The sequence below is a fragment of the Rhincodon typus genome, chromosome 41 (assembly GCF_021869965.1).
Source record: "Rhincodon typus isolate 14 chromosome 41, sRhiTyp1.1, whole genome shotgun sequence".
NCBI lineage: Eukaryota > Metazoa > Chordata > Chondrichthyes > Orectolobiformes > Rhincodontidae > Rhincodon > Rhincodon typus.
Window position 1 is genome coordinate 7267833 of NC_063372.1, and position 16823 is coordinate 7284655.

Consider the following 16823-nt stretch of genomic DNA (forward strand, 5'->3'; position numbering starts at 1 on the left):
GTTTTGGACTCCTCTACCCTGGGGAAAAGACCTTGGCTATTCACCCTTTCCATGCCCCTCTTGATTCTACAAACCTCTATAAGGTCACCCCTCAGCCTCTGATGTTCCAGGAAAAGAAGACCCAGCCTATTCAGGCTTCCTTGTAGCTCAAACCCTCCAGTCCCAGCAACATCCTTGTAAATCTTTTGTGAACCCTTTTAAATTTAACAATATCTTTCCTAAAGCAGGGAGAGCAGAACTGTAAACAGTATTCTAAAGGTGGTCTCACCAAAGTCCTGTACAGCCACAACATGTCGTCCCAACTTTAGGTCAAGTTAGAAGTATTACAAATGACTCTTTATAAGTATTGCACTAAAAAGCTGCCCCCAAAATAAACATTCTTGGCAAATTAGTTATCCATTTATCAAGATCTAAGTGCATCAGATATGCAAGTGAGTTGCAATTTTGACTGCCTACAATTCCCTCTGACTGAATCTGTACAGAAACACCTGGCTTGTTTTGGAAGCAGCATTCCACTTTAATCACATTCTCGATCACTAACAATTTAAAAGTGAATTATCAGTAACATTCAGGAGTGACAGTCTTACCATGGTAACTACGTTTCCTCTTAAAGGTGGTTCAGCAAATATTTGGCTTTAACCCTCTTCTTCAAAAGGGTTAAGTGACCCAAACAGATCAGGAGGTTTTCCTATTTATTGTCCCTGAAATATGCCAAAGACCTTGATGACAACTGGAAGATACAGGAAATCACTGACAGCAAGGATGGTCGAAGCAGAAAAGATCAATGATTTCAAAAGACATTGGACAGACATGAAGGAAATAGACTTGCAAGGATAGAACAGAAAAATGAGACTGACCGACAGTCGCCTCAAAGGGCTAAATGACCTCATTTTGTGGTGTGAAGGTCTTGCTGACAGCTGGTTTCTGTATCTCTGTATTTGGTCTGATGACAACTGAGGGGGTTTAAACAACCAAAGCCAGTGTTCCTTATTAGATTCCAGCAAGGTGTTGTTGGGTAACAAGTGTGTGCAGATTTTGGGTGAAGAAAGAATTGCCTTTGTGATGGCATCAATTGGCATCATTTAGGTACACTTCTACTGCTGTACCTGGCTCAGAATCTTCTCAGTTGATGAGGAATAAGCCTGTGGTGTCACACTAGAACATCAAGTTAACTGGTGTAAAGTAAACAGTTCGAGTAGTCCTAAAATATTGACATCTTGAGAAGACAGCTACTCGGTGGTGCTACCTGGGAGGTCAGGTAGGAAACCACATGCTCATACATCTAGTGCTTGGTGCTAACCATAATTTGGTTCCAGATTCTCTGTGCTGGTAGGGTCAGGTGGACTGTGTCTGTGTCTAGGTCAGGAGAGGATGATGGGAATGTACTCCCACAGTTTATGATTAACTGTGCTGCTCACAAGCTAAATTGGGGATATTTCTAGTATCTGCTGTCCACATTGCTTAGCTGGGTAAAAAGTAACTACTAACTATCCTCCTTTGGGAGGCAAGGGAGTAGTGTGCAGGGTCTCAAGGGGTTTGGGAGGGTGGTGTGGGGAGTGATGTAACTTGGCTTCAAAATGATGATTCTGAATGTCCAGTGATAAATGTAACGTTAACCCTCTGTGACAGACTTAGTCATCTGAAAACGGAATCAGGCAAATCTAGGGTGCTATTGATAATGGGCCTGCTAACCAAGCTCACTGATGGAATCTAGAGAGCTCAAGACCCAGGAATAAAGACTTGGGTATCTTTAGAGTTGACCTTGGATAATCCAATATGTGAATGCCCTAGTTGGTAGCATGGTCCCTCCTGGACAAGCAAGAGGAACCTATCAGAACTTGGTAATGGAGAGCTGCAAACCTACAGCTAGTCAACTCGAGCAATTGCTTAGTGTTCTCCCTCCCAACCCTTGACTTTGCCAGCCAGTATGTAGGCTGTGGTGTTATACAAGTGAACAGCATCTCCATGGAGAGGAGGTATGCAAACTGTGATGAAAACGAGCAGGTGCAAATCTTTATATTGTTTACTTTGGAGGCTCAAACTTGAAATCTGGCAGTTACGCCAGATATCCAGTTGATCCAGAAGCAAAACCCAAGTGATGGTTTAATGGAAGAAGCACCACTCATTGGAAAACCAACTCACACAAACCAGAAGGTCACAGGTTTAACTTGCAATGTGTTAAGTTAGCTGGCATTTATATTTGGACTACACTCACTGAATAACCTCTGAATACTTACTAACCCTGATCCGCATGAAGAAATGGCCATTTGGGTTTGATACTAGAGAATTTTGATTTCATCTAGGCATAGCTCATCTTGAGACTCAACCTTCAATGGGGAGGGGGAGAAAGTGTCCAGGGAAGTATCTCTCAATGGTAGTGTCCCATACGTTATGCTGTGGAATGGTAACTTGAAAGCTGATGCCTGCCAAAAAGTACTTGCCTTAGCTACACTGTTAGCAGGGACAGAACAAAATTAAAGTGGTTCCCAAAAGAGGGAGGGAGGGTCAACAGAATTCTCATGTGCTTCCTACAGGCCAGGAAGTTAAAGTAGTATTAGCATATGGATGGAAAAAGGTTGTCCACTGCCCTCTCAGTCACAGTACTTCCTATTCTTCATAACGTAATAAGGGACACACAATAGCTCCAACCTTCAGTCCTGGGTGGGCCGTATGCAGTCTCCAACATCAGCTGCCTTATCAGCTGGATTCAAACCAACACATTATTCAAATGCTTTTTAAAGTCTCTGATCATTTGCAGTCTGTCCAGATGCAGCTCCACTGATTTTGAAACACCTTGTATTTGCCTAAAACAAGTTTTAAATTAGCTGCTTAACTGGGTTGAACCCCAGAATTCAGTGCTTTTAATGCTTGCATATGCTTAATGAAAACAGTAACAGATCTGCCAAAGAAAGCATCCAGGAATTGTCTTGCTATACAGAAGGGAAAGTTACAAATGTTCCTCCTTGTACATTTTCCTGAATTAGTGAGCAAATACTCTCCTTCTCCCATCAACAAATATCTGGGAGGTTCTTATTTCAATAAGGGAAGCATTAGCTGTGGGAACAAGAGGGCCATCTTAAACTTCCCACACATTGCACAAATTGCTAATTTAAGAATTTAGACCTTAAGAGTACACAGTTCTTGTTGAGAACTTCCATCGTGTTAGATCTACAAAAATACTTTTTTAAAATTTGTTTTCCCTCAGTGTTATTTTTAATTGAGATATTTTCTATATTTTTTTTCTCTCTTTCTCTCTCCCCAGTTCCCTCTATGCTAATTCTTTAGCAGAAAGACAACCCGGTCTGATTCCTCAGATTTTCTGTCAACCATGTACACAACCACAAGTCACATTCACTTTCCACCATTCCCTGTCACTGTAGGAAGTGTTTTATTCTGTTTAATCCACCCCCTGGTCTATCATATCAACACAATAATCAGAGTTATGTGAAAAATTGAATTTTTATTCAAATGGAGCTGAGCAAAATGCAGTTGCCTCACTCATTTTAGGATGGGGCAGAAGGGGGGAAAAGAACAAAGAAAACAGAATTCTTACCTGTGTATGCTCTTTCTCCTCTGCCGACAACATTGTCAATGGTTTGGCAGCAGACATTTTAATCTGCCATCCCAGCTAAGGACAGAATTCAGCCAGATTGTTGAACAGAGAAAATAGCTTTGAAAAATACTGTGACAGCTACAGGTAGAGATTTCCAGCAACTATTTTGTTGAGAGTAAGGCTTTCTTTGCTGGTGTTATTTTCTACTGCTCTTGAGTTTATCTGTGTTGACATTATCTTGGCAAGTAGCTGCTCAAACAGGTGTCAATGTAACCACTGTGATGCCTGTTGTGAGGTGATGCATTGCAATGGACTGAGGGAAGTGCATGACTTTTAGATCTCTGTAGGCGAATGAGATCCTGGCTTCTACTCTTCCAGACTGCTGAGTTTTAATGTACTTTACTTTGAAGTTAATAGAAGCAAAGGGAGATATTAGCACAGATCAGAACAGTTTTTTTGTTCTGGGTACTAGTGTTAGAATTAAACATTCAGGTCAGGTAAAGATCAGGAAACTTTCTCAATCCCTACACCTCACACACACAACCCCACTCCTTATCTTCAGTGGAATACTGGCAGAATTTCTGGGAAAATTGTTAAAAATGAAAATGACCATTTAATTTTTCCTGATTTTGGTGAAGTTAAAGTAGGAGCCTGTGAGAATCTCTGAAAATCCTACCCACTTGTTAGTGAAGCCCAACAACATTCAGTAGCCTTGACATCGGGTATCAGGTTGTTTTGTTTCGGCTTATTGTTATCTAGATAATGTAATTCAATGCCAGTGTTGAATTATTGATAATTATGTGCTTAACCACTACACACTCGGAATGCCCAACCCCTTACAGCCTGCACAAAGAGACGACATTCATCTGATTGCATCTTGTATTCTGTTGGTTCTTCCACCCTAGGGAATCTGCACTGTCCCCTCTCAGTAGCTTTCTGCTAGCGTGAAGCTCAAAAGTAATGCTGTGCTGGCTCCTTTACAAAGGTTTTATAAAGACTCACTATTATGTCTTGACTTTTTTACTCAACACTTCTTTACATAAAACCCAGTATTCTGTTTGCTTTCATGAATGGCCTTTTGCACTTGGTGTGTGTCTTGTCCATTTAATGCCATGTAGATCTGAACCTGAACTCAAAAATCCCTCTGCTCTTGACATCAACAACTTTCATTCAGATAGCACCTTTAACTGTAGATGCTGACTCCATACTGATGTGGAAGTGAGAGATCCTCGTATTTGATATGAATGAAATGGAATTCTTTTCTTTAACTGTATCCAATTCCCCATCCATATCTCAAAATCTTTCTGTCTATAAAAACACATTCAAATCTACCAAACTCATGAAGCTGTCTATATCTATGTCTTTCCTTCATGGGCTCGTTCACAACTTACTCTCAGTGGAAATTCACTGCTGACTTTCCTTCATATTCTACTGTTTCTTATATACTGATCTCCAAAAGCAGCCAATAATTTTGAACTCAAAGGCCCAATACTCCTCAGAGCTATACTGAAATTTCTTGCTAGCTCCCCCCTTTCTTACGAAGGTGATGTTGCAGATTGTTGTAATATTTCAATGGATCCTGGCTGCCATCGAGCACCTCACCCATTTGATTATTCTTAATGTGATCTTGACCTAGCAAGTGTCAGCTGGAAACTCAAAGTGGAATCTTTTCTGGACTTTCAACATTCACAGACACATACATATGTTTTTTTTTCAGCAGAGAGTACAAGACAATGCGTAAGAATAGAAGCCCTGGTTCCTCTTATTTTTCTTCCACTCCCCTTCCTAATCCAGTGCAGCAGTGAGCATCACTGCCTTCTAAGCAGCTGACCTGGGTTTGATTCCCAGCCATTGCAATGGTAGTGTTCCTACCTTTGATCCAGAAGGCCCACCTGCTCCAGAGGTGTGTGTCATCACATACTTGTATAGGTTAATTAAAAATATCCACATATTAAACCATGATTTTTTTTTTAAGTGGCGCTGTGGTGTAGCAGATAGTGTGTTGAACTTCTAGTCAGAGGATGTTGAAGGCATTCAAAGGTTGTGAGCTCAAGACCCACCAGAGTCCGGCTTTAAACGGCATTCCTGGGGGTGCTGGGTTATTTTTGGGGTTGGTTAGCTCAGTTGGTTGGACAGCTGTTTTGCAATGCAGAGTGGCGCCAATGGCATGGGTTCAGTTGATGTTCTGAAGATTATGAAGGTCCTGCCTTCTCAACCTCACCCTTGCCTGAGGCATGATGCTCCCACCTCCCCACCCACCACCAGTTGTCTCTGTCTGTAATGAGAGAGTCAACTGGGACTACATTTAGGGCTGTTGTGGTAGTGTTCCTACCTCTGAGTCAGGAGGCCCAGGTTCAAGTCCCACCTGCTTTGTAAGTGTGTAGTAGGAACTCTGAGCAGGTTTATTAGAAAATAACTAATCCAGGGCCCTGAAACAAATTGTAATGTTCCATCACTGCTCCAAATGACTTTTAAAAGAAATTGAACTGGGACACTTCTGGGCTGAATGGCTAGGCTACTAATCAGATAAACTCAGTATCTCAGTGGGATGGCTCTGACTAACAAAAGTTTTTATTCTGAAGAAATACCAGTGGTGTCTTCAAAGGGTTAAAAATAAGCAACACTCATTTCCATGTCAAAGCAAACTTTACATCAAGGATAGATTGGTATCATCACCTCAGATGCCAGTCAGTTAAACTTGCCAGCAACACATATCATTCAATAACGAGATATCAAGATTCTCAGAGCAAACATGCCTCATAAAAGTGCATTTGTAAACATGGCGAAGTTAATCTCTGAATATTTTGATACTGTGATTGTACCTTGCTGCAACAAGGATAAAATACAAACAAAATATTTTAGGGGAGTACGCTTTGATTCATTGCTTTCTAAAATATACAGAATGCCTGTCAATGAAATACAAAAAGATTGAGGCAACAAAAAAAAAGAAAAAAAATGGTCTCCAAGCAAGCTGATTTTTGGCTCATAAGAAAGGGAAAAATAAAATTAGGTTTTCATTTTTAATTATCTCAGCAACCAGGACACATAGTTGTTGGTTGAAAATTTTGGGGACATCAAAAAAGTTCGATGAAATGCCAGTTACTCTACATACTAGGCACAAGATCAACTAAAGTGATCATTTCCCCTGTTATGTGCATTTTTCCCCTCATTCCAGCCATCCTGAACAAAGCTGTCCATTTAAAAGAAATGAAAAAAACAGCATACATTTAATAGGATCTTTCATGTCTTTAGAACATTCTAAAGTGCTTCACAGCCAATGTAGTAGTTTCAAAGCGTCATACGTATTGTAATGTAGAAAGTGCAGCAGCCAATTTGCGCACAGCACATCCCACAAACAACAATGAAATACATGATCAGAAAATCAACTTTACTGATGTTAGTTTAGGGATAAATATTGACATTGGGAAAGAACTCACCTGCCATTCTTCCTGATATTGCGAGGGGATCTTTTAGGTCCAACCAATGACAGATTGGGACTTAGTTTAACATCTTGTCCATAAGATGGCACCTCTGAGAGTACAGCTGTCTCTCAGTGCTAAGGTACCAGCCTCGATTATATGCTCACATTTCTGGGAGTGGAACTTGAAGCCATACCTACACTTCCCAAAGTGAGACTGTTCACAGTCGTGCCATGTCTAACATGATGCTCCACAAAAGAAGATTGCTGATTGCATCTAACAGAAGCATTTATATATTCTTGATTAATTCAGAACACAACTGAAATTTCATTAACTACAGCTAGATTGCCAAAAGAAGGAAAAGATTTTCCTTGATCCACGTTAGTTCATTTCTTTTTCAGGTCTTGAATCACACAATTCCCCCACTGGAGTAGGGCAAAGTTAATATGTGCCCAGGATCTTTTCATAGTAGTTCAGGGTGAATCATTTACCTTTCTTGCCTCCTTCACAATGGGAGGACACAACGGTTTCCTCCACCATCTGTTCAGAATGGAAAAACGCCATGTGAGGAATTTTGGGAGCAAATCCATGTTACTTCATTCTAGAGGTTGACACCCGGACGTAGCAATGTACTGCAGTAGGACGCCTATACAGCAGGCTCAAGTTTGCCTATTTTCTTCTCCTGTGCCAGACCAGCAGCCTCTGATACCTTACCCGTTCTCCATGTCCAAACTGGACACCTTGTCTGGCTATTTTACCATGAATATAACCACTAAGCAGTGAGGTGCTCAATGGCTTAATTGTTCTTCAACAAGTTTTTTTGGCTCTTAATGTGGATTTGATTCTGCAAACCTGTATTTTAAAAAAAACACTCTGAAGTATTCCACATCTTAATCCTTTTGAAGCCCAGATGAAGCTCTGACTCTTACCTGATTTCACTGAACAATGAATGTGAGCTTTTGACTCATAATAAACCCAGTCAAATCCAGCTTCAACAGCCAAACGGGCCAGCATGCCATACTTGGTGCGATCCCTATCAGAGGTAGTGATGTCTACTGCTCGGCCCTCATAATGCAAGGACTCCTTTGAATGATGTCCATCTTCATCCCAGCCCTCTGTTACTCGGAGCTTCACTCCTGGCCACTGGTTCATCACAGAGATTGCAAGTGAATTCACTTTATCCTTACAGCGCTGAAATTTAACAGAAATAAATACACTCGTTATTATTGGCATTGTATTCCAAAACAAAAAACTGGGGCCAGTCTATCTCAGACAGAGGAGTTATTTCAAAACTTTCAGTACCCAAACACAGAAAAAGCAATTGGTCTGTAATTGAGATGTCACTTTGAAACTCATGACCTGCAATTGTTTTCCGAGTTTAACAAGCACATATCCGCATTGTCACTCCACCCCTACCTCAGAACCCTTACCTGCACTTTTGTTACCTCTAGATGGGACCACCCTGATGTACTCCTGGATGGTTTCTGATTTTTCACCCTCCTTAAATTTGAGGCCATTTAAAACTCTCTATTCTGTGTGCCAACTCACACCAAGTTCCAGTCACCCATTAATTCCTGCTTGCTGGTCTACTGTAGCTCCTGGTTACGCAAGCCTTGATTTTAAAATTAAGCCTTTTGTCAAATTGTGCCACAGCTTGGCCCTTCCCTATCTCTCATCTCCTCCAGCCTCCAGTGGTACCATTATATCTCAGATAAGTAATAGAGAAATATTTTACCATCAGGTGGACTGAGTTAGTTGCATGATGATTCTTAGTAAAAAGATTAAGGAATTGTCCCACTCTATTCTCTCTGCAAAATAGGCCATTGAAACAGTTAACATCACCACAAATGTCACAGTCATAAAATGGGGGGACAGGGAGGGGAGGGCAACGGGAAGAAATACGAGTGCTCAGTGTGAACTTATAGTTTAGTGGTCAGTCAAGGTTTTGATTACAAAATTCAATTTCTGCTATTTTTTGGAATACGTACAGCTATGATCACAGAATTCCACCTTCCATCACTGACTATCACAGCAGGAAGCCCAAAAGTATTTACATGAGTTAACGAACATTCAAGGTATGTATTTTCCTTATTGAAAACAGTATTCAAGTACCTGGTAGAACAGGAACACATTGATGATCAAAATACTGTACCATGCTTGCAATTGATCCCTCGAATCTCTTATCTTCATCAGTTAGCATTTATTGTGTGGGGAAGTATGCCAAACAGGTATTAGGTGCATACCCACATAGGTCAATTGGAGAGTGAGTCACACTAGGTCATATCCAACAGACAATGAAGATGACAACAACTTAAATTTTACTATAACAGTATTGTTTCCCTCAATGTGGATTAGATTTATTCCTCTCCCAGTTTTCTCCCCTAAAGATGCCAACTCACATCAGTAATGCCTTACCTACATAAGAGTCTAAAGGATGATTGAATCTGAGAAGACCAATCAACTGAAAAGCAGGGAGGGGTTTATCAAAGCCAAACGCAGTTGTGTATTTGTCTAATATTCACTTATTCACACATTTCAGCAAAAGCCACTGCCCAATGATCAGGAAGAATTTGTTTCTCCTACACTTCTCAGCCAGGAGGTAGGGGAGGTCAAATTTCGCACATGAACTGTTAACCAACTTCTGGGGGAGCAAAGGACTGAAGGTAAAAGGTGCAATCTTCCCATCGACATATACCAATAGCTCACTAAGCTAGCTGAGCCACAAAGGGAAATTAAGACACTTTTTTTCTGGTATATATGAATGTAGAAACCCAACAAGTTTTCATTCTAATATTACACCACATACAGAATCATAAATTTCAGGATAGAACAAAGTTCGTCTTGCGTCTACCAGTACTTGCATCCCCACTGAAACTATTCTAATTCTATTTCATAGAATCATAGAATCCCTACAGTGTGGAAAGAGGCCAAGTCTGCACTGATCCTCCAAAGAGAGTCCCACCTAGATCCAGATCCAGATCCAGACCCAGACCCCACCCTATCCCAGTAACCCTGCATTCACCATAGCTAATCCACCTAGCCTGTACATCTTTGGACTGTGGGAAGAAGCCCAGGCAGACACAGGGAGAATGTGCAACTCCACACAGAGAGTCCACCAAGGCTGGAATCGAACCTGGGAACCTGGTGCTGGGAGGCAGCAGTGCTCACTGCCAAGCGACCATGCCACCCAAAAGCATGTACATTTCTTACTGCTCATTAATACTTGTCAAGTTCAATTCTGCTCTCCCTTCTGAAGGAAAGATGTTGTGAAACTTGAAAGGGTTCAGCAAAGATTTACAAGGATGTTGTCGAGTTTGGAGGGTTTGAGCTACAGGGCGAGGCTGAATAGGCTGGGGCTATTTTCCCTGAAGCGTCGGAGGCTGAGGGATGACCTTATAGTAGTTTATAAAGTCATGAGGGGCACAGATAAGGTGAATAGCCAAGGTCTTGTTCCCAGGGTAGGGGAGTCCAAAACTCGACGGCATAGGTTTAAGGTGAGAGTGGGAAGATTTAAAAGAGATCTAAGGGGCAACATTTTCATGCAGAGGGTGGTGTGTATATGGAATGAGCTGCCAGAGGAAGTGGTGGAGGCTGGTATAATTACAACATTTAAAAGGTATCTGGATGGGTATATGAATAGGAAAGGTTTAGAGGGATATGGGCGAAACACTGGCAAATGGGACTGAGTCAGTTTAGGCTATCTGGTCGGCATGGACAAGTTGAACGGAAGTATCTGTTCTGTGCTATATAACTCTATGACTCTATAAGTGGAAAAAAGGGACAGAAATTTTAATACATAAGGAAGTTAGGGCTTGCATTTATACAGCACTTTATCACACCTCAAACCACCCACTGCACTTCCAAAATGCCATTTTAATAGCAAATGAAGCAGCCAATTTACGCATAACAAGACCTCATAAACATCAATGAAATAAAAGACCAGTTAGGCTGCTTTCAACTGAAGAAGAACTCCTGGCCAGGACATAAGAAAAATTACTTATTTTTACGTGTTTGACATTCACATAAACAGGTAGACAATGTCTTTTTTAAGATTTAATCCAAGGGATGGTTCCTCAGACAATACAGCATCTCATCGCTGTGCCAGAATAATGTGAAACACTGATTTAAGGCCGTTGCTGCCAAATAAGCTAAGCTGGGAAAAGGCAACTGCCCAAGATTGAGTCCAGGCCTGAACTGGCAGGTCAAACCTCTACAAGTCTAATGCACGCATCAGTCTAGAAATATAAAATATTCAAACTTCTACTCCTGAAGGATTTTATTTTAAAGCCAAGTTCCTGAACAGATATTCCTGTCCAAATGAGGATTGTATTCTACTCGATCTCAATGTTAATTGGATAATACACTGGGTGCATTACTGTAATATGTTATAATTATAATCCATCATCAGATTTCATACACCAATCAAATTTCTAGTGATTACTTTTTGTTAAGCTGGTTATATTTTATAACAAGCCCACCCAATGTCACAATTCCTCAGTTGGAAGCACTTCAGCTAGTCACGATGAAATGGAACTTAATATGGAAACCAGTCACACTCACACCCAGGTGTGCAAGTTTTAAAAGGTACAACCCAGAACTGGAAATTCGTGGGATTAAAATGACAGTACACCAGCCAGCCTGACATTGCTAGTTCAAAAAAATCCGAACTTTGGAAAAAAATCCAAGGAAGAAGCCTCAAGAGCCATGCATACTCAGAGTTCCAGGGTAAAGAAAATGAATCCCCTTGTTTCTTCATCCTGCAAATATTCAGTACACAGTTTAAAAAAAACAGAAAAGATGTACAGCTGAGCTACCACACAAAGATTATTCAAACATATTTAACTACAAATTCACAATTCTGTTTAGTCATTCTCTCAAACTGAAACTTGTGGTATGGGGGCCCAGATCTCAACAAAGCCTTTATCCATTATTCTAGACAAAGTATCATCAGGTTATTTGACTTGGCATTAGTGCCAAGACCAATCTCTCCTTGCACAGTACCCACTTGGATACATATCCCAGCAGGAACCAGGATTGATTTCTGGCACCACACCCTACTGGCCCACAGTTGTAGAAGTCAATTGTAGTACCCTGAAAGCTGTTTGAATGACTCAATACAGTCCAGATATGAGACATGGGACTTTCCTGGTCTGCAGATTCAATACCACAATGAGCAGTGGATTTACCAACAGGGAAACATTTTAAAGTTCATCATTTCCCCATAGTTCCACAGGCACCTCCCAGCTCCTCAGGCTCAGGTGGATGTCGTTCATATGAGCTTGGACAGGGAGTGTCACCAGGCTTCGACCTTAGGGGGCATGAGAGCAGAATCTGACTCACTCAAGGAAAAACATTGCTGTGCTTGCTAATTTTGGCACTAACTTTTTAATGTTTTTAATCAGCCCTGTTCCTCCCTGCTTGAAAACTGGTTTTAGAAATTTATTGAAAGGCAGGGAGGAAAAAGGGCCATTTTTGATTGGCAAAGACTGGTAAATAGTTATGAACTTGGACATCATTCAGGGTGCAGGGTGAAAATGAAAAGTGATATTTACTTCACATCAGACATGGTTTCAGGGAACTTAAAGGATGACGATTGGAAATGTCAACACAACAGTGGCAGAATTGAGCAGTGTTTTCTGCCTGAGACCATAGATGTACCAGCCAGAACACAATAGGGAGGAAGAAATCGTGGGTCAAGAGTGCAGAAAAGATGCACAACTCAGCTGTGAATCTTGGTCATCAAGTGGAGCACATAATGGTCATCTACCCATTCTTGGTCAAGCTCATTGACCAAAGAGGGCCATCTAGACTGTGAAAGCATGAAGGAAGATAACTAACTACGGTGCACCACCACTAGTCATTTCATAAGGTACCTCTTACATCACAAGCCCTGACACCTACTTTGGCTCTTCACAGCTTTTGTTTTATTTTGCACGTAGTGAAATAATGAGACTGCAACACACTAAAAGTGAAGGAATTTTATTCAATTAGTTTAGTACCAACAAATTTGTCATATGTGTCACATCTCCCTGTGGGTTGTCAATGTGCCTTATGCTAAGTGTTTCCATTTGGAGAATATTATTGGCGAGTGGCTGTGTACCCATCTAGTGAACTGAGAGGGTTCCAGAAAGTTCACGACCTGGAACTGTTACTAACTCTCTGCATCAGTGCCAAGTCACCATAGTCACTGTCAGAGGTAGCACCAATGGTTACACAATAGCACACAACTGCCACTGACATGAGCTCTAACCAGTTGTTCTTGTGCTACTCCACAAATATCACTGGCATCGCTTCTCATGATGCCCACTGATCTATGAGTATAGAATGCTGTGCGTCTATGAACTTTGTAGAACCTTTGTAGAATATAGCATCCATAGCAAGAGTGGGAGGATTCAGAACTCGATGTCAATCCTGCAGGCACGATTGGTATTGCCTTTAAGCCATGTCAAACTGCAGTTAATGAATGTGCTCCATGATGTCACTTACATGGAATACACAAGCGTTGGCTGGTCCACACAATCCAAACCACCTTTCACTGGTGTGTGTACGGAGGCAGATTAGTCCACATTGCAGTGTTGTACTTTTTGAAGTGAGGCCCATTAATGGTCTGCATTCCATGCAGCCCCATAGGGCCACAAAACATGTTGAAGCTGCACCCTAACAGGTGGCTCCCCAACTGTTACTGTCCACTCTTTACCAGTGCCTTTTGCTTGCTGCCCAGTAGAATTTGTCCACCTCTCCCGTTGGTAGGTACATTTGCGCTGATATCCGGTTTAACTGGGGGTGATGATAGTGCTTATGCTTGTAATGCTCGTCTGGCGCAGCTGGTCATCCACGTGCTCTGTGGACAGAGCTATTTGCATATTAGGAGCACTCCAGCACATATCCAGTTGTGTTCTATTTTGCCATTGCATGCACTATTATGCAGTTGTGCAGAATTAGTGCTTAAGGACATGTTGATGTAACACACCGTACAATCATAGAATATATGAGTAATACAGTACATACCAGCAGTTCTGCGCTCCCCTCCAATCTCCACAGTCCCAACTCTCCCTCCCGAATAAATCAACCATAGCTTCCTCATATGGAGTGAGTTCCTGAATGTCTGGGAGGGGGGGTCCATCACTTGTTCCATTTCATGCCCTTCGGGGAAATGCCAGTTTTGCCTTTAAAACAAAAGAGGGGATTGAGTCAGGATAATTTGGCCCATGGAGGTTCTTCCTGCAATACATTCTTTCCCTTTTCCCCAACATGGCACGTTTAATGCAATTTACATAACACTACAATTTTGGTTCGGAAGCATTATTTGCTGAATCTTGCTAACATTCATCTGAGCCTGTACAGTTTGCTTTTATCTTTAACTATTCTCCTTCAGTTCCATATATGTTCATTCCACAGACCCATATTTGCACTGCTTTTACAGTAGTATTGAATCCTTACCTTTGTACTTTTCTTTTCAACCGGCATCTTCTTCTAGACCTTCAGCTAGGTCCTCACTTGTTGACAGAGCATTCACTTTGCCAGTGATAATATTGCGAACACTTGGCGCCTTCTTTGCATGTTTAGGAGCTGGCCTCTCCCATCAGTACAGAGGTTGCAACTTTCCTTGAATGAGCTTACCAGTGCTTGTAGAGACTCGTTGTTAAATTGATTTTGTCCCTGTTGGCGTCAGACATTTAATGAAAAATTGCGCACTGCAAAGCTTTGTATTCATTGCTGCTAATGGAACTGCACTTTCAGAAATTGCACATTTCCACAATTACTTGAAAAGACAAGTCTTGTTCGCTATAAAGAGAAATATCAAGCACAATATCTACATGTGTACTTTCCGAAAGAAATAGAACAAAGAGAAGTAGGAATGTCTGCTCATGACCACCTTGAGCCGGAGGCATTATAGTCAATTCATTATACTTCAGCTAACTCAACCCAGCAGCCTTCCTATACCTCAGTCAGACACAAGAGAGTCCACTAAACTGGGCCTTTGGTGTGGTCTTTTTAGGATTATTCCTCCCCCTCCTTTCTCAGCTATTTCCACACCACATATAAACTTTCCAATCAACAGGATAGACAAAAGGGTTCTATCTTACTACAGTGCTACTCTCCTCCTGAATCAGTCCCAAGTCTTGAACATACAAGTGCAGTCCTAGGTGGCTTCACCCTTTGATTTTTCCCCAGAACCTTCATAGGGATTTCAGATCATAGTTTGAGAGATTATAGACACAATCATCTATCCTTCCAAATTGTTTTAGATCATTTGTACCATTTTTACATTGCCTCAGTTCCTTTCCTATTGTTCCTTATCACTGTACACATGGATTTAAGATAAAAACAGCAGTCTATAGCCTTAAGCTTTGCAGTTAATTAACATCAATTATCTGTCCAGTGTGCTCCATTATTCCTAACTAGTTACAAATGAGGTATTAATTGTTGATATTTTAAAACGTTACATTTTTTAACCCTTCAATCTCATCCATAGAATTGCAATGAGGTTAGGTTTAGGGTTAGGGTTAGGGTTAGGGTTAAGTGCATCCTTGACTAGGATTAATTAAAATTCCAAAGAAAATTGTTATAATTTTTTATTTCTTTTTGGTCATAAAGCTGGCTGTGCCTGAAACATTTATATTAATTTGTTTGTCTCGAAAAATTCAATACAAACTTGTCCATGAGTTGGCGATCATTATTTAGAGTTCGGGATGACAATCGTAGAAAGCTATTTTGAGGGTTGTTGGAGTGTGGAATGGTTGCAGCAGAGACCCTTGCACCATTAAAAGGGAAAAAAATTCACGTTTGAAGACAGAAGATACAGGACTGTGGGGAAATGGTGGGACAGTGAAATTATTTGGTAAAGAGATGGGACAGGCATGGTGGGTTGAATGGCTTACTTCTGTGCTGTAAATGTCCACGGTTTGGCATAGTCCAGATAAGCTTCCAACATTATCTGTTTCTTTTCATGATTTTCTCCACTTCACCTGCACTTATTAGAGAAATCACTCATGCTGGGGTATGGTTCCATGGTGCCGAGCCATTTTCCAGTACCTTCCCCAAGTGGCCATTTTGTATGTTCAATCTTAAGCTCTAGTCGAATATCGGTTGACTATGGAACCATGGTTGACATTACAGATGGGTTTAATCCTATACTTACAGGCAGACATTTTGGAATATTGGCGATCAGGAGCAGGAGGGTTGACTGATTTCCTTCTCCAACGCTTCCAAGTACAGGAACTGTTCCCCAGAACTGTTATTTTCCCTGATCCTCTCTTCTGCCTTCCTGAAGGCACTGAAAGCATCGGAATACTGTTCTAGGGCCACTGGCCACTCTCCAGTACTTTGTCCCCAAGTGGCCATTCGATCAGGATCAGGAGCCATTGTGCCTTCCAGGGACAGAGGTCCACCCAGCTGACTTCATTACAATCACTACACCCCTCCCGCTCTGAGTCCACGAACGTAGGCCTGTTCTTTTTCTTGTAGCCTTTCCTGGGGTGTTTTTGTACCAGGTCCAGTTCCTCTGACTCAGCCAGCCTCTTGTGCCTGGAGCATCTGGGAAGAAATTCATTCTCCTCTTCAGGTGGTAAAGGAGTCAAGTCTGCATCATCCGCTGTGTCCATCTCCAACTCCGAGGTTGCTTTGACAAGAGACGGAAGGAGAGAGCCCACGGGTGCTGACAGACTTTCCAGCTGCTCTGAGGGGCTGAGTATGCTTTGCTCCTGCCCCGTTTGCAAGTTTGCAGCTTTCATGTGGTCTACGTGGTGGTTCAGGGCTGCCTCACCTCACCAAACTTTGTACGTCACAGGACCTGACCTCATGTCGACCTCACCTCTTACCCAAGCAGGGCCATTTCCATGGATTCGGCA

General features: G+C 41.6%; 1 protein-coding gene across 1 annotated transcript in view; it reads right to left on the reverse strand.

Annotated features, from left to right (window-relative positions):
- The window catches only part of LOC109920868 (sonic hedgehog protein-like), a 43407-nt gene that overhangs the window by 14929 nt on the left and 11655 nt on the right, over window positions 1-16823 (reverse strand). The window contains exon 2 of the mRNA XM_048618859.1: window positions 7896-8163. Within this exon, the coding sequence (XP_048474816.1) occupies window positions 7896-8163 (268 nt within the window). The remainder of the gene's footprint in view (window positions 1-7895; window positions 8164-16823) is intronic.